General features: G+C 42.0%; 1 protein-coding gene across 1 annotated transcript; it reads left to right on the top strand.

Moving 5' to 3' along the window:
* Nucleotides 1-619: 619 nt before the first annotated feature.
* Nucleotides 620-17171, top strand: LOC121181985 (DENN domain-containing protein 5B-like). The gene is made up of 21 exons (XM_041038234.1): nucleotides 620-880; nucleotides 5098-5207; nucleotides 5806-6520; nucleotides 6872-7059; nucleotides 8253-8750; nucleotides 8871-9099; nucleotides 10102-10252; nucleotides 10949-11039; nucleotides 11134-11253; nucleotides 11355-11507; nucleotides 11676-11754; nucleotides 11857-11932; nucleotides 12289-12417; nucleotides 12534-12655; nucleotides 12939-13084; nucleotides 13196-13314; nucleotides 13909-14093; nucleotides 14279-14361; nucleotides 14884-15010; nucleotides 15279-15453; nucleotides 16764-17171. Exons 1-21 carry the CDS (start codon nucleotides 769-771, stop codon nucleotides 16945-16947), a joined length of 3792 nt encoding a protein of 1263 aa, XP_040894168.1. The 5' UTR covers nucleotides 620-768; the 3' UTR covers nucleotides 16948-17171.
* The last annotated feature ends 1815 nt before the right edge of the window (nucleotides 17172-18986 follow it).

Below are 18986 nucleotides of genomic sequence, written 5' to 3'. Positions count from 1 at the left end.
CTACATTTCCCACAATGCAACTCTACGTCGATTTAATAAGACTGATAAAAACACGTCAATCAACCTCAAGACCTACAGTTTGTAACGCAGAATGTCTTTTTGATTTTAAAAGAACTATTCTAAACTGGTTTATAATGTCTTAATTTCCATTTTGATTATTTATGCTGTACTCCTTTTAATGTTTTCATGCATTTTGTTTAGCATGTTGAATTGCCTTTGTGCATTAAATGTGTTCTACAATTTAACTTGGCTTAAACTTAAAAATAGCGAAATAAAAAAAATCTATTGACCTCTGAGATTAAACTTGCATGTCACGGTTACACACACACACACACACACACACACACACACACACACACACACACACACACACGTATATGAACACTAAGTCCCTTTGTCAAAGCATGGTTATTTTGATGTGGGTGCTGATGATGTATTTTGACAACACCCTTTAAAATGAGGCTGATGATGCGTTTAGGTCTTTGTCTCCCTCTCCCTCTCTCTCTCTCTCCCTCCCTCACAGGCCTACATGCAGCCTCCTCCCCCTCTGAAACAAACGAGATGACCATCGCTGGATCATCCAGTGCTCCATCAGAGTCAGACCGCGGATCAGTGAGTGCAGGCGGGCGGGCTCACACGACCCAGCGCACGGATCAGGAAAAGGACCAGGGTTGGGGGGGGGATCACAGCAATACGGATCAGACTCGTCAGCTATGAACATCCGCAACGTTTAGTAGAAGTAAATATCACACCGTAAACGTGTCGAGGATGAGCGGGACCGCAGCGACCATAGGATCGGCTTCTTCTTGCCGTTTCGCCCACTATTTTGTCGTGTGTGGACTGGACGCGGAGACGGGCCTGGAGCCGGACGATGGAGCAGGTAGATGGGCAACAAAACATGAAAGAAAACAAATACCACACTGCGGAAATACACAGGCGAAAAAATACAAATACATTTCGTGGCATTCTTTGTCATGTTAAATATTTACCGGTTCGTATAGGCCTGTTTGTTCTGGGGTGACATCCGTTTAAACGTGTTTTGATTGGGCGCCTCGTCTCTTTGCCTTTCAAAGGGTTGTTGACAACATAACATCTGCAAGCAGCTTGTGTAGAATAACCTATTGTCTGGCCCAGAACAATTTTCCCTGAATGAATTCCATCAGAATTTGCTGATACACTTTACTTGGCAGAATCTGTGTATTTTATCTCTGAACATACAGGGTTGGTGAAATGTAAATATCTTTATGTATGAGACAAATAAATCATAAACAAAAAACAAATCCAAAAGAATGAAGATTTTCCTGTGAATCTACAGCAGTTTGAATTGAATTTTTAAATGACAGGTCAACTATATTGTCCTCTATAGTCCTATCCTTTTGTATTACATCTGCTTGGGAAAAACAGTGCAAGTCTGTTCACTGTGATTTGATCGTATTTTCAAGACGATATTGAAAGTCAGTTGAGAATGTGACTTTGCTGGTTTCTGCAAGTCATCCACTGCTACATCTGGATGTGGTACATCACAGAGAAAATGCTGGACAGAGAGGACATCATCATCATCATCATTGTCACCCTTTTCTCCCAATACAGCTGGAACTTGAAGATCCAGGCAGTTCTTCGTGGATAACTCAGGGCAGTGTGTGATTTTTTTGGTGTGTCAAAAAACAGTGATTATCTGTGTGATGTCTCTTAACATGTATCCTGGTCTCAGGCAGGAGACCTCTGTCCTTCTCTTACCAAAGCCAGCAGTGGTGAAGGAGGTGGAAGGTAACGGATGCTGTGTTGCTGGTGGATGTGGGGGTTGCTACGGTGATGACAGCTGCAGTGATGCTACCTTGTGTCAGGCGCTCGTGACGGTTTATTTGTGGTGGATAGGATAACGCTGTTAGAAACAGAAATATCAGGTGATGTATTCTTTCTTCTGGTCTGAGTTGTTGACGCACAGCTCGGTGAGGTGAGGACAGAGTCACCCAGGAGCTTCTCTGTGACGTCTGCACGTGTCCCACTGCGTGCGTGTGTGTGTGCGTGTGTGTGTGTGAGCCCATGCCTTGGTCTTTGTGAGGAAACAGAACTCTGCAGGTGGGCTGAATATCTACACCCTTAACGTGTCACTTCCAGGTTTGAGTTGTGGAGCTCAAACAATAGTCACACCCTGTATCCTTTATCCTTTTTGTATTTCCTATTACAGTTAAATGTATGTTGAATAATAGCACAAAGTATTTAGGATGATCTCTGTATCATGTTGGAACACATAGCTCTGCTGCAGATTAGTTTGTGTTCTAACTAACCAGAGAGGACTTTGATAGCTGGCTCCCTGCGGCGAGTGACAGCGCCGCTGGCTAGTATATCTGAGCGCTACCAATCTGCTTATGTAACAGCAGGTCATCTCAGACCCACTGCAGCAGGGGGGTCTGCTCCTTTCAAGGGATTCCTGTGTGTGTGTGTGTGAGTGTGTTTGCCTTTCCATACATATGCCATGAGCTGCAGTCAGGTGTGAGATGTTTATTCCTTTACGTACACTGGCCCTATAACTGTTTCTGTTAGTTAATACAATATCTTCTTCTCCATGTATTTGTGTAATTAGTGCATGCCTACAGAGAGACAAGCTGCCCTTGTTGGCTTCTCAATAGATGCCACTGTGTTTTCTGCAGCCTAATCAAATTTCACATGATGTTGCCTGTTTGAATGCTGAATGGCTGAGGCTCCAGCGCCCGTTCACGCTGGGTGACTGTCACAGGGGAATGACGTCAGCGGAGGACGAGAACTCCCTGACCGAACATTTGAGAGCTGCTTTATACCGTTTACAGAGAGATGTATAAATCTCACACTTGTCTTATTAATACACATGCTGTTTGTACGTAAAACATCCAGCCTGAGTTGTTTTTATTTTTAGGCACTTACTTTTATCCTTTATTTTAAGCAAATGAGCACAGCACCACGTCTGTGCCTCAGGCTGAGATGAAAAGTAAAATTTGTCATTTTTCTGTCACATGATTCACCTTCAGACGGACAAAGCCTGTAATGCAAAGACAGAGTGATTTAAACTGTTTGAGCCAAAAAGGAATAACTCCTCATCAGTCAGTGCCAGCTGACATTTGCTGTCATTTTAATCTCTTTCCACTCTTTACGTCTGTCCTCATCTACTCCTGTAGTGATGCGACAAATGGGACAGTGGGGGTAATTTGGTAGGTGAATATGACAGATGTCTACCTTTGTGGCTGTTCAATCTTCCCTGATGAAGTGCTCCTGTTTTAGGGATGGAGGAACATTTGGGGCCATAAATCTTCGTGATGAATGCCTAAACTGTGGAATTAATACTTGGTTGCTTTTGTCCTCTTAAAACATTGACAATATTGATATTATAGTGACAGTGATAAACATTTTTAAGCATTGAAGATTAAATGAGAAACAGTTGATTAATTGACAGAAAATGAATTTGCAGTGACTTTTTAAATCAAGTAATAATTAAATACATTTTTTAAAAACGTTTTACGCAAAACATCTCAATTGTGAAGATTTGCTGATTTTCTTTGTCTTATGTGATAACAAATTGAATATATTCGAGTTTTTGGAGCTGGTCAGACTATAATAAGCTATTTGAACGCGCTACCTTGGGTTTTTTTGTCACTATTTTTGGACATTTCATATATTACATTTTTAATTATGAATTTAATCATTACTGAGTGATATAAAGCATTCTGCAACACATGGGCTCGTATACATTTAGTGTTTGTGTGTTAACATGGTTAAGAGGAGGGAACGTGCTCATTACAGCCTAACTGAAACAGGCGTTTAAGCTGTCATTCCAATACTATAACAAACCACCCTCCACCTCCCTCTTACTCTGTGAACAAAAGAAGAGAGAGACTGTTTGAATGTGTTCTGTGCAAACTCTTTGGTGAGAACTCGTGTCAGGTTGAGTGTGGGTTTTAATTGGGTCAGCTGATGAAACTCGGGCTGACGCAACAGCTGACGAGCTTTGTCTGATGGCTATCTTCGAGGCCACAGCGGATGTGGCTTCCATGGCAACTAGGCGTCCTTGTGCAAGGCTCAATTCTGCCTCTCAGCGCCAACACCAATTTGTATCCTTAGCAAAGAACATTGACTCCCCCTCTCGTCTCTGTGATCCATTAGCTTCGGTCTCCCACCTACCAGTCTGACTCAGTTTCACTTGAAGTGGTGCTCCTTCCTCACTCTGCCTCCAGCGCAGTTTCCTCTCTCGGGGGTCCTGTGCGTCATCTTGTAGGCAGGCGAGGTGGATGTTCCTGAATGCTGAATGAGTGCGTCAAAGCTGGCAGCTGAGAGAAAACTGTTAGTTTGCCATTTGTAGTTGTTTTTGTTCTTGTAATGCAGTGATGTCAGTTACAGCTGAAGGTGAACTCTGAGAATTCATGGTGAATTAGAGAAATGGGCAACGCAGTGAAGAGTGCCCTTCAAGGGCATCCCCCCGGAAAGTGGATGAATAATGATAGTAACTCATTCACTGCTGTCAGTCAATTACACAGTCTGAATCATACACACACAGTTTATTTCTATTGCCTGTTTTCCTTTTCACCAGCTCCTCTTCATCCACTCAAGCTCACACAGACAGCACTCTGTATGTAACCGGAGCTAGAGGCTGTCACAAGCTGCAGAGACTGAAGAGAGGAGAAACTTGAGCCAGACAGGGGCAATGCATCAAATATGTGCCTTGTGAATGTAGGGATATATAGTAGACATTTCTTGCACGTGCTGCAAATTCACTCCTTTTGTGTACATGTAGCTGATGTATAGAAATCTCTCATCCTTTATCCTGAGCCTGAAAGCTTTTGATGTGTGAAAAAGCAGCATATTTCTGTCCTAGAGGTGTAAAAGGTTTCCTGCTGCAGAGTGTCAGGGATGAGGGGTGTTGCACCACTTTTCCAGTCTATCGCTATGGTAATGAGTTGAGTTACATAACCCTTGGAAGGATTTTCCCTCTTTGCTGTAGAATGGCCCTTGCTGTCGACAACAGATTAACTCTTTATTTATTTATTTATTTATTTATTTTTTGATGTCAGACAAGGTCGTCCTGTCCGAGCTTTTTCATAAATCAGTGTTGTGTGTCTGTCTTCTCAGGTGAAAGCTTTGAGCAGAGCCCCATTCGACGGTCCTTCAAGTCAAAGGTTCTGGTGCACTACCCTGAAAACACAGACAGGAACCCCTTCAATAAAGATGCTGTTAACATGGTGAGATATTGGCTTGCACATAATTGTTTTGTCCTCAGTGCTGCTCATTTTCTCTCACAACAATGGAAACTATAAGGAAGGACAAGATGTGCCTGTTTGTAGGACAAATGTTTTGTTGCTCTTCCAACCAGTGTAAGTGAATAATGCAATGAACGACAAAAGAAAAAGGGAACATGATAACAAAGTCAAGTCGCCAAAAAAGGTGTAGTGAGACCCATGTATCTCTGCTTGTTGTCTGCCTCTCACACAACACACACTCTTTCTTTTTTTATCCTCATACACAGAATATGTTGGAAAAGCAGGTCAGGACGATGAAAGAATCAGCCTCAAAAGAACTGTTAACAGTTAGAGGGAATCAAATTCATTTTTATATCTAGTTTTCCTTCTTTCACATAATTAAAATCTATTATAAACAGCTTCCCAAAGACATCACAGGATGATCTTTCTAAACAGTTTTTAGTGTAATTTTACTGGGTTTTCAGATCTGGAAACATTTTAAAGGTACACAAATAAAACCTAACATTGCCAACATAAAATTGCCACTAAAACCCTGTTTTATGTTGTCTCCTCCTCTTCATTCCTCACCACTTCTGTGCAGCTCTGTATGCCGAGGGGTCTGTCCTTCCGCACTCAGGCAGACAGACTCGATCCTCAGTTCCACTCATTTACAATTTCTTCTGACGATGGTACACGTTCCTACGGCTTTGTCCACACTTTTTATGAGGAAGTGATCAGTCCTCAGATCATCACTGCCATGCAGACTCTGTATCAGATGCACCATGTGGAGCACCAGTCCTCCTCGTCGGCCTCCTCTCCCTCTTCTACGTCTTCATCTGCCTCCTCGCCCTCCACCTCCAGCATGGACTCTCTTGTGAGCAGCTTGGATGAGTCAGACGTCGAATCCCTGGCCGGGGTTTCTGGCTGCCTCAACTGTGCAGGCTCCTTCGATCCAACACGTGACACCCTGTATGTGTCCAAAGCTCTCTGCCTCCTGACGCCACTCCCTTTTCTTCAAGCTTCAAGGCAGTTCCTATCCCAGCTTCATCAGGCGGTGACGTCACACACAGCTCCACCTCTCCCTCTAGAGAGCTACATCCACAACATCCTATACGAGGTGCCCCTGCCTCCACCCGGCAGGTCGCTGAGGTTTCACGGGGTGCAGGGGCCCATTGTGTGCCAGCGCCCTGGGCCTGATGAGCTCCCGCTGGGGGAGTATCCTCTTGGAGAGGCGTTCTCCCTGCTGGGTGTCGACAATATGGTGCAACTACTCACATGTGCATTTCTGGAGACACAAGTCCTACTTTACTCTCATGGTAAGAACCTTGTTCGCTAATTAGCACGCTTGAAATCAAAGGAAGATATTAACAAAACAACATCAGTTTTATCTATGTGACTGTACTGAAGAGCAGCTTAATCAATCTCTGGCAGCTGTTTTTGTTCATAATACATCATTCTTAACATGACATAGACATAACATTAGAGTGCAGACTGAATAGAAATAGATAAGAGAACTACAAGACATGGTGCAAAATGAAACTAAACAAGTTACCTACAGCAACAACATGACATGGATTTGAGGTTGAATACTGCAGGGAAACTTACATCAGAACTAAAGAGTGTTCTTGTTAATGTGCCATCTTTCTCTCACACTCTCATCTCCTCAGACTACCAGCGTTTGATGACAGTGGCAGAGGGCATCACCACCTTGCTGTTCCCATTCCAGTGGCAACACATCTACCTGCCCATCGTTTCTACGCCGTTACACCATCTCCTGGATGCCCCTGTGCCGTTCTTGATGGGCATCCAGCGCAGAGATGGAGCTCAGCAATCCTCTCTCCACCTACCACACGAGGTATGGCATCAAGCAAGGAGCTCGTGTGTAAAACACGTGTTGTTTTCGTGTGAATGTGCCAGAGTTTCAGGATGCAGACATTTCAATAAACATTCACACAAAAGGATATCTAGAACGGGTTTTGTTACGCTGAAACATTCGTACAGTCATTTGCTGATCTCCTCCATTCTGCTTGCATGACAGTTCGCCCCCTGCCTCCGTCCTGTCAAACTTAGAGCTGCTCCCCCAACCCCCACCCATCTCAGCCCCTGCAAATCCAATCCTGCAACTGAGATCACTTTATGCTGCATGAATATCTCACTGAAGCCTCTTTGAAGTTGCTCTGCCCCAGAAAAGAGGCAATGGGAAGACAGCTTGGGGGGATGAAAGCAAAAACACAGAGCATGAGAGATCCAGAATAATGGGACTCTCTGAATAATTAATGAGAATTGGGAATCGCCACCTATTTCTTGAGTTGTGCAATTTGAGGGAAGTGTAAAGTATTTTAATCCTAGTGATAATTGTGGTTTGGTAGGAATTTATCACAACACCAATAAATGCTGTGTGGTGATAATGGTAAAATATATTTGTGTGAGCCCTGATCCTCGTTTTCCTCTTTGGATCAAAGACATGATGAAAGGATCTTCACTAAGAAGTGAAGACATTAACTGGGAGGATGAAGCTGCGCAGAGTATGCTGTCGGGGTAAGAGGATGTCTGCCTCCGTCCTCTCTACAGTACATCTCCCAACTTCCCCTGAGGCTATAAACTGACTGCTTGAGGTCACTGTTGAAGGTCGTGTTGCTGTGCTGCTGACTGCGCTGTGCTCCACTGCTGCTTACAGAGGCAGTTTTATTTCCAAATCAGTGCCTATCTTTTCACACAAAGTTCTGTTACTCATTGCTCAGCAGCTTCATGGGCACAGTTTTTGCATAGGTCTCTGATGTTGTTTGCCGGTGTGAAAGGCTGATATTGCACAGTTTCTCCTGTTGCAGTGATAACAGTAATTATTAGATAATCCTTCACATGCTAATGTCCTGTGAGGGCTTCTCACGGTGAAATGCCAAGAATTTTATGAAGTGTAAATCTTCATCTCTGATCTTAATTGGATGTTAAAGCTCAGCCACTTTGTCTCCATGAGATGAATGAGTCTGAGCATCGTGACCGGTTAAACCTTTTATGATTACGTGATGTTTGTCTCACATTCCTACACAGGCCAACCTGTGTTTCGTGGACATTGACAACCACTGTGTCGAAGCCCCCGAGGACCTTCCCGTCTTTCCAGACCAGACTGAGCTAATCCAAGAACTGAGTGAGGTACTGCTGCGATTTGGGCTCCCTCCACAGGGCGGTGTGATCACTAAGCCCACCACCACCTCCCCCCGTGTGAGCAGCCTGGTCCTGGAGGATCTGATGGAGGACAGAAGGAACGGGAACCTCGGAGGCGAGGAGCTGGCGGTGTTGGAGAGGCTTCAGGCTTTGGCACGGAGGTGCGGGGGAGGAAAAATGTCAGACGACGGGAAGACACTGGGACACGTATTCGAAGAGGAGGAGGAAGAGCTGAAGGCTGCGAAGCTTAACATTCAGCTGAGGGAGGTGTTTGCTGGACGTTTTGCTGCCATGTTTGGCAGGTATGAGGATTTTGTCATCCACAGTGCTCTGGATCTGGACTCTTGGTTGAACAACCGAGAGGGAACATTCAGCTTTGACAAGGTACCTCAGTAAATGTCACTGCACACGGATCCTATTATTTCCCCATGTATTAAAATAGTTTTGCGTCCTTTTTTATTATGATTGAAAATGCTGATGTTGATTGTGTTTACAACGTTTCAGGGTTCCTTCCTCGCCGTTCAGCCGGCGACCCACCTGCGTTTCTTGTCGCGGTTCCTGGAGACATCCATGTTTTCTTCTTTTGTGGACGGGAAAGTGATATCACGTTGGGCGGATAGAGAGCCACTGCAGCAGCTGTTTGACAACCGTTTGGAGAAAGAACGACCGTATGACACAGACAAGGACTCCCAGAACTGTCACTACAGGAAATGCACCACGCTCTTTGAGTCAGGTAAAAGAGGATGAAATAAAGCACTAAGACATGAACACAGTTGCAAGATAAATTAAAATATAAATGTTTTCCTACAGGCAAAGGAGGCAGCAAAAAAAACAAACATGTTAAAGCTTTTCCTGGTCCAGTGCTGCAGCTGATATCTCATGCATCATCATTGCTGTCTCTCACCAGGAAACACTTAACTCAACCTGACCTCATTTCCATAGATTTTTATGTAAATCTGACTGTGATGTGCAAGTTTGCTGCCTTTGATGGCAGGCAATGATGATTATACGATTAAAGAGACATTGGCACTTACATACTTTCAGTCATTTTAGAAGCTGTATGTTTTAGCGGAAACCTGCAATGAGCCAAGAGTAACTCTGGGCTGTTTCACCAGTTTCTTTTCAGCATTTATCAGTAGATTGTAACCTCAACATGGTTATTTGAGCTGAACAATGTGATTGAAGTGGACGCCAGACTTCGCAGAAGGAGTCTGCAAATCTGTTGCCGTCTTTCCTTCTGTTTGGGTTTATATGTTGTTTATGTTGCACGGCCTTTCTGCCACCACATTTTTTTTTGCACACAAAAAGAAGAAATTAAATAATCTGGTAAATAGCTGAAACACAAAAGTGGGTGGGATAGAATCTGACAGTGAGGGGGAGAGATAGGTAGAATTAGAGAATTAGGGAGGGGCTGAACTAAATGATACAGCAGGGGAAGAACATTATATAAGAGGACAGGACTTTGTGTCCAGTGAAAACTGTTTCAAACCATCTGCTTTTCTGAACTCCTGCCAACCTCACTGCAGAAAATGCTCTGCTCACATCTCAGTCTGTCTGTGTCACTATCCGCATTTAGACTCTGCTTCAGACTCTTGCTTTTCTCTTTTCCATTATACTGTCAGTCTCTTCATGTCTCTGTTTTTTCTCATACAGTTGTCCTGTGTGTCTGCTTGCATCTAAACAAACTTAGTAGCACTTAACCAGCTTGAATACAAACCCGTGTTTGTCTCTGCAGCCCAGGCAACTGAGCGCAGGCTGCTGAAAGCCGACCACACAGCCATACACCCCCACCTGCTGGACATGAGGATTGGCCAGGGTCGTCACCAGCCGGGATATTTCCCTAAGCTGCAGGCTGATGTGCTTGCACAGGGACAAAACACCAACAAGTGAGCCTCCGTTTTCTGCTGTTCAGGGAGAAAACATTAGAACAGTGATTCCCAAGCAGGGGTACTTTTATCTCAGGGGGTACTTCTTGACAGGCTGTACAAGTAATAGCTTAATTAATTTGTGAAAAAAAGATATTAGATTAGAAATTGGTATGATGAAGGTCTTTTGTGAATTTATTTTCACTATAAACAGTTTTTTCAAGATTTATTTATAAACAGTTCAAGTAGCTAGCTAAAAGTAATGACAGCTGAAATAATTAACTAAAATATGGAAAAATGGTTAAAATAGCTCAAAGTAATGGATAAAGAGTTTAATAGCTAAAGGCAATGGATAAATGATAAATGATGTCTTGCTCCTGCTGCACCAGGAATTTGGCCTAAACTTGATAAAAAATGATAACAGTGGTTATGGTTATGGTAAGATTATCCACTTTTATGTAGGCAATATTGTTACATATCATCCAGTTTAAAATCAGTTAAAATTAAGACTGTTGATGATGGGACTCCTGAGTTCATCTTATAGTTTGTTTGTTTGTTTAAAATCTCAGAATAAAAAAGGTTTGGAGCCAGAACCACTGCATTTGGACATCAATTTAAGTAGTTGCCAGGGTCTACCAGAATACACACACATGATTAAGCACACTGCACACACTTGGCTTTGTGAATTTTATTTTGTTTGTTATCTGGGTTTAACAGGTGGTCCGGTCGTGTGACAGCATCACGCAGGACTGACCCCAAGAGATCAGCGATGACTGATCCCTCAGGAGTGGACAATGAACAGAGACAGGTACTTTTCATGGGTAAACACTCACACACACACAGATACCTTCTCTAAGACTTTAGGAGACTTATGTCTGAAATATTACCTTCTCGTTTAATAGAAGCACACATTTGTGAGGAAGAACCTCCGACAGTCTAAGCTACTCGACCCGTCGCCTCAAGCCATCACTCAGACTCACCGAGAGTTTGTTGATGGGCTGCTGAGCGAGTGTCGTCTGAAGGTGAGAGCTCTCATTCTGCGTGGTGATGGAGGCACTGCTGTCATTGGCTTCTTAAATCATTGTTCAAGGTTAATGCTGCAAAATGTTCTCTGTCTTTTTAGACCAAACGGATGCTGATGGAGAGGATGGGGAAGGAGAGTGTGGAACTTGGCCAGGGAGAAGCCAGCATCACAGGCCTGCAGGAAAACACGCTCATCCACGGGCTGTGTGACCTACTGGAGAGAACCTGGGGCCATGGTCTGCAGCTGAAACAGGTCAGACCCACACAGACGTGTGATTCACCTTGCCCTATCAGCACAGATGACCTACAGAAACATCTGGAACTGCTTGTCCTCTTGTAAACAAATTTACAGCATGCACATGAACACAAAGAGATGATTATATGAACTGGTTTCATGATGATGTGTGTTTATTCCAAACAGGGGAAGTCTGCTCTTTGGTCCCATCTGCTTCACTTCCAGGCTGCCCAGGGGAAGACAGAGACACCAGCTGAGTCCCCAGGTCAGAGCACAATCCTACTGTTTTTTTTTACTGTTTTTCTTGAATAAATCACAGAGCTAAAATTTGACTGATCGTTGGTGTTAAACCTTGCTGCCTGTGTAGGATCTAATGGTTCGGACCAGAGAATGTTTGATGATGGTGCTCTGCTCCTGAGAGGATCCTTAATACAGGACATGAGGTAATGAGAGCAAACGTGTTGTGATATTGGCAACAGTGGTGTATCTATGTGGCCAATGCTGTATATGGCATGAAAGGCTGTGTTTGTGTTTTTGATCTATGTTTCATGAAAAATGCAGATGGAAAAAACACCTCAGGCTGCACTAAAAGCTGCCTCATTTTCCCATTTAAATAACACATTTTAGTTGAGGTTTAGATGAAGACAAAAATCTTTGATTTTTTAAAAATACTAATATATTGCACATGAATTACATCTGCAGTATTCTGCTGACTGACTTTCCAGATAAATGAAGTACCTAAGAAAAGGCTGAATATTAGATCTCATTTCTGACAGATCATTGTCTGTTGTTCTACTAGGTTTATCCAGACCATGAGTGAGGGTCTGTCTGAGGTGGGTCAGGCCCGGGCCTGGATCCATCTGGCTCTGGAGAAAAAAATGCTTTCCCAGCACCTTAAAGAGCTGCTTACAAACCAGGAGCTGCTCAGGTCAGAATTCATTCATAATCAGTATGTTGTCAGATTTAATTCATGCTAAGGGCTATAACTTTGACAATCTTTTTTTAACCCTTGTGTTGCCCCCCCGTCCCACCCCTCCCCAACAGGCAGCTGTATAAACCTCATGCATTCCTGCTCTGTGAGGAAGAAAGGGAGCAGTTTTTGTTCCACCTGCTGTCTCTTAACACTGTGGACTACCTCTGTTTTACACGGGTCTTCACCTCCATCAGTGAGTCCCATAAACTTTAACAACAAATTGGTAGAATTTACTGGCAGTTTTTGTAGCTTACAAAGACACTGAAAGTTTACTTCTGGTTGTGTGTTGAGTTTTACAACACCCACCCCCACCCCAGACTTTCTGCAACTTAGAAAGTCTGGGGTTTGGGTCCAGATTGAAATTGCCCAACACTTGAAAATCGTGCTTACTCAGAAGAGTTGGACAAGTTTAAGTGTGAAGAAAATGGCTGAATGATTTAATAAAACTTTGCTCTTGGTGTCTTGTGTCTCTCTAGGTATTCCATACCGCGTCGTCATTATACCCATGAAGAAGCTGAGCATTGCAATGGCCACAGTTAACCCCTGGGTGTGTGTGTCAGGAGAACTGGGTGATTCAGGAGTTAGGCAGATCCCCAAGAATACACAAGAGATTTTTTTCCAGGTTTGTATATATATATATATCCCTCAGTATTAATGTCAACATAAACATAAAAAGCAACATCCAGCCTTAGTGTAAAGCTGATCTTTCTGTGATCCGTGATTTTCACCTCAGTGCAAGAACCTGGGCAGGCTGAGCACTCTGCAGCTGGGACAGGAGAACTCTGGTTTGCTGGCCAAGTGTCTGATTGACTGTGTGATGGTGTACAATGAGATCACTGGACACACCTACAAGTAAGATTCATCCTCTGACCTTGGTCTCATTAGTGAACACCGACTGTGACTTTTCAGCACCGTAGTTGTGTGTGCAAAAATGTGTTTCTGGCACATGGCAGCTCCACATGTGAGAACGTGTTTAAGATATGCTGACATCTAAATGATCCTCACTGTCAAATGTTGGATGTCTGAGCTCCCTTAAACATTCTCATGAGAAAGCTGGTTTATCACATGATATTAACAAAATGTAGGCATAGAAAATTAGTGACTACATGTCCGCGGTCTGTGCAAGTTTATTTAATACAATATTGTCATGAACTGAAACCAGCTGCTGCCTGATAGATAGTAATTAAATCTAAAGATAAATTGTATGCCTTGGAAAATTGTTTTCATTAATGTGAATTATATGATTTATAGTAGATGGACTAAAACATACTAAACCAAAAGTGTGATTCTTGAAGTTATTTAGAAAAATAAACTGCATGCACTTGGCAAAAACACCAAATTAGAACAGATGGCTCTCACTTACGCCAGGTCCTTGCATAATAAATCACATAATTTTTTTTTTTTAATGTTGAATATAATGAAACACTGTGTCCTCTTTCTTCTCAGGTTCCCGTGTGGCCGGTGGCTGGGGAAAGGCGTGGGTGACGGCAGCTTGGAAAGAGTTCTCATTGGTCAGCTGGTGTCACCTGGTGGAGAGGAGGATGCTGGAAGGTGGACAGGGACGCCTCCAGAGCTGGCCTCTCCTTCTCAGAGTGTACGGACGGTGCTTGGATCGCTTGGCAGCCGAAGCAGTATGTACCCACAGAGAACACATTCTTTTAGTACAATAGCTGACCTACTTGTTGGTAAGCTCATCACAATGCCAGATTCGGCTCCTGTATCACCTTTCTATTCAGTCCCTGTTCTCTTCCCCTCATGACTGTCATCATTCATCCTCATGTTCCTGTTTGTAACTCTCCTTCATTTATCTTGTCAGGAATGCTGTCTACTGAAGTACAAGAGGACATGAGGGAGGCGGCAAATAACCTTGTTAAACACTTCCACAAACCTGAACAAGAGGTATGTGACTGTAATCGTAAGAGTGTCCCCATGATTCAGCTCCTGCATTCGTTTAACCCGTTTGCTTACTGAGCTAAAATAAGGGGAGAAAATGGTTAACACGAAGAAGAGCGTCTCTGCAGGGATGTGTTCAACTGTCAACCTCCTGTGTGTTTTATTTTTATCTCCAACACGGTTCATTACCCTGGCTTCTCCAGCCTAGGCTTCACTTGTGTATCATTCTAGACCCTCTCATTTCAACAGCGAGTTAAAAGCACTGAAGAGACGTGATGGATCACTTTAGTTTATCTGTAATGGGCCTCCAGTTCATTGTAATAACATCTTCAGTGCACAGGCTGTAATGTACAAGCACAGTTCTGTTTACTTCTGTTACTTATAAACAGATTGTTCTCTGTTGTGGTGGATTAGGGAAAACTGCAGTGCTTTCTATTACTCATATGAGCAGATTTATTGAAGTTGTAAGATGAGCCTCTTGCTTACAGTGCCTGTGTTAAATCTCTGTTCTCATTTCTTTCCTCCCAGAGGGGAAACTTGACAGTGTTGTTATGTGGCGAAGGAGGGCTGGTGCTGTCCTTGGAGAAGTTCCTTCTCCACGGGTTCAAGTCCAACCGTCTTTTCCAGAGGAACGTGTTTGTTTGGGACTTTATCGGTAGGTACTGTGAACGCGAGTTCATTAAGAGGATGCATTAAACTTTTAAAGTGATGTTTTACCTCTTACAGATGTCTGTTTCCTGTCTCCATCTAGTGGCAGTGATTATGAGTTTCATATATCAAATTGCATGAAACAAAGCACGACTGATATGTTTTGTTAACAGTCAGTGTTACACCATCCGTCTCCGGTGTTTGTCCTCATTTTACAGTATTGTCAGTATATTAATAAGTCATGCACTGACAGTATGACCAACTCTTTCCCACAGAGAAGGCAGTGGTTTCCATGGAGACAGCTGATCAGATGGGCGACCTGCATGGATCAACGCTGACAAAGGGTCCACCTTGCGACTCACTGTGCCACTACGTCAACGCTATCAATGCTTCGCCCCGAAACATTGGAAAAGAGGGCAAGTTCCAGCTGTTCGTCTGCCTGGGAATCAGGTGAGTGTTCATAATTTTAAAAATGATAGTTTAAAAACTCAAGCAAGAAAGATCCAGGAAAAAGTCCCCAAAACACCCAAAGAAAAAAATGGAAGAAGACATCACCCTCCTTACATAGCTGGGGTTATAATAGGAGCTAATGGCGAGACATTACAAAAACACAAAAATGAATAGAAAGCTGTAACAGTACAAATACAAAATACAACAAAAGCATTATAATCTAAATTGTAGTACCCATACTAATGAAATTGTCCCAATATAAGAAGTCTAATAAAATAAGTCTCCGACACAGATTTATGATTTTATCTGATCCTCGTCATTGCATTGTGTTTTGCAAAGGTGGTACAGTTTCCCTGCCTGAGGCCATGAGGAAGTGGCCTGCAGCTTGACTGCATGACTGTTTTCTCTGACTGACCTATTTACATGACACAGTTCAGGGAGGGAAACTATCAAACTTCGTCCTCTAACAGACAGAAAAATCATTCATATCTCCGATTGTAAATTAGATAAAGATAAGAGTATTTTGTTTTCAAATGAGCTGAGGATGTTACTTCAAATTACTGCTGTTCTCAAATCACATTACAAGTGCCCACATAAAAAACAAAAACAAAAAAAACAACCCTGATCAGATGGCACCTGTCACACAATGTCATATACAAGCCAAGCAAAGCAGTCGAAATTCACATGGCAAAATTTAGCTTCAGTCTATTTCAGGTGGGACAAGAGAATTTCAGTCTGAAAACTGTGACACCACTGTTACAGAAATCATTTTTTCTTTCCTCGTCTTGAAACAAATACAGTCAGAATGAATAAATACTGTCTTACATCAAATCTGAGTTGGCTGATATTTCAAAGTAGCATCATTTTATTATGAAATACTGTATGTAGACTGAGTAAAATTATTTAGGTAGTCAACGTAAGGTAGTGATGGGATAAACAAGAAGAGATGTGCATAGTCAAATGCATTTAGGTCTTGCTAATAAGTCATGTCACGTTTTATCTTTTTCTGTTTTTTCCTATTTTTCTCTGGGAAAGGAAGGAAAGTGTAAGAACAGTTTAGCAATATGTTTGGGGTATAATCTGCCCAATACATGTAACTTGGTCATTTAATGATACTAGTCCTTTGGACTGAAACTGAATGAGCTGAATATTCAGGTTAATGAACAGTGAAAGCATTTTGAAGTGTTTCAAGAGAAAGTACATTGCTTTGGTTTTGTCTTACAGCTAGTTAACTTGCTCTCAATTCAATGCCAAACTTCATTTGGCATTTATGGAACAATTATTGACCACTGACCTGCTCCTCTTGGCAGAGACCGGTTGCTCTCTCAGTGGCTCCCCCTGTTGGCAGAGTGTCCTCTGACACCACGAACGTACGAGGAAGGTGCTCTGCTGCGGGACCGTGCAGCCGTACACTCCCTGTTCCGCATCCTACACACACTCAATGAGTTCACCATCACCCTGGAGATGGCACTGGTTAAGGGGGTTGACCTCTGACCCTGACAGATAAGCATGAAGTCCACCCCCCTTTCTCTGCAACCTAATGCAGGAATGCTGATGGGTTAAAATATTAATCTTTCCATCTTGTGGGAAAAGGACGTACATTCAGACACTTGAGAAAAGTGACTTTATCTTAAAAAAAAAAAAGAAAAAAAAGAAAAAGGACAGTGGACCAGATGAAGTCACTGGCAACTCCAGCTCCAAACATATTGCCTTGTTCACCAATGTAAATGTCTTAGATACTTTATTTGCTTCAGGAAATAGTCAGATTTTTCCTATGCTTGTTTACACTGTGAAATTCTGTTTCCTTGAAGAGAAATAGAGAGTCATTCATAATCTCACATCTACAGTAGATATTTTCACAACTCACACCATTTACTGTACCTGAACCTGGGACTACTATAACTCTCCCTCTACTGCTGTATTGCTTGCACTTGAATTTTAAACTAAGCACATGCATGGCCAAAATCTGTTTCTTTGTTTGTTTATGTCTTAGTGTGTTGTAATCTGAAATATCAGGACTCAGGCCTTATTATATAAACATTTTTCTTGGCATCATTCATTAAATATCTTAGTAAATATACTAAAGAAAGATAATGTTCCCACACTATAATGTGTTACAAAATGTTATATTATTATGCTCTTGTTATGCTGTGTAACGTCTGGCCTGTTTCTCCTTGTTTATTTGAGTTTGGGGTCACAGACTGCACAGAATCGTGCTCATGAAATCCTCCTCCGTTGGTGAAACACTGAAACCAAACTGGTGTCCTAATTGTGTCAGTTCAAATTGTCTTTGCCACTTTGTCAGAAAGTTTTTTTTCCCTCTCTCATTGTAAATATTTTGCCTCATTTGATCTTTGATAGAATTGTGGCCATTTGGTATTATGGTATAATGAATTTGTGGCATATTTTTCTGTATAAAGGCATCTGGTTTGTGTCTGTGTAAAACAATAGATTTCGCTGTGGACACCCTTTACTGATTATGTGGATTAATAGTCATGCTGTTTGTTTCTAAACTGTTCAATTGTCTTTGGAACAATCAGACAATGAATAGAGCACAGGTTCCTAAAAACGCTAGGTATTATGTTGATGTCGCATTTAATTTAACAGTTGATGAATTGTGAAAATGCTGTCTCCTGCACTCTCCTGCAAGCACTATGTAACCCACGATTCCCAGTCCTCTATTATCATTTAAATACAGATTAGACAAAGCAATAATGAATTGTTATTTATGAAATGTGTTGTCAAAGATTAAAGTTAATATTGACATAACTGAAATGTCTTGGTATTGGGGTCTTTTGTGCTGTTAATCTCAAATCTGTGGCATCTGAAAGGATATGATAATTGCACAGTAAAGTGATTTTCAGATTTTCAGTTGCAAAACCAAGTTTACTGTGTACTCGTGGGACAAGGGACGACCCAAAGAAAGTAGATGCAGTATAATGCAATTTGCAAGTACTCAGAGTATTTATTCCAGGGCTACTGGACTCGGACTGATTTACAGTTTGGATTAATCTGCTCATTACTTTCTTGAATAATTGTTTGGTTTGTAAATATTCTAAAAATAGTGATAAATGCCTATCACAATTACCCAGAGCTCATAGTGACACCTTAAGAATGCTTGTTTTATCCAACCAATGGTCCAAATTTCTAAATTAAATAAAATTAAAATTATTACAAAATAACCATTCATATTTGGCATTTTTACATGAAAAAGGACAAAAAGGGAAAATAGTTGTCACTTAATTATCAGCTGTTCTTTCTTCGGCATTTTCATGTTTTGTGTGCTAAAATCTTAATTTACTAGTAACTAAAGCTGTTGTAGAGTGTGGAGAAAAAAACTTATTTCCTACTGAACTGTAGTGGAGTAATAGTGGGGCAAAGTGGTATGTAATATAATATGTAATATAATATAATATAATATAATATAATATAATATAATAAGTACAGGTACCTCAAATTTCTGCTTAAGTACAGTACTTGAATTAATGTACTTACCGGTGTTTACATTCCACCACAGGACAACAGTCCATACA

The sequence above is a fragment of the Toxotes jaculatrix genome, chromosome 5 (assembly GCF_017976425.1).
Source record: "Toxotes jaculatrix isolate fToxJac2 chromosome 5, fToxJac2.pri, whole genome shotgun sequence".
Lineage (NCBI taxonomy): Eukaryota > Metazoa > Chordata > Actinopteri > Toxotidae > Toxotes > Toxotes jaculatrix.
Note: the sequence above shows the minus strand (reverse complement) of the source record. Positions and strands in the feature narration are given on the sequence as shown.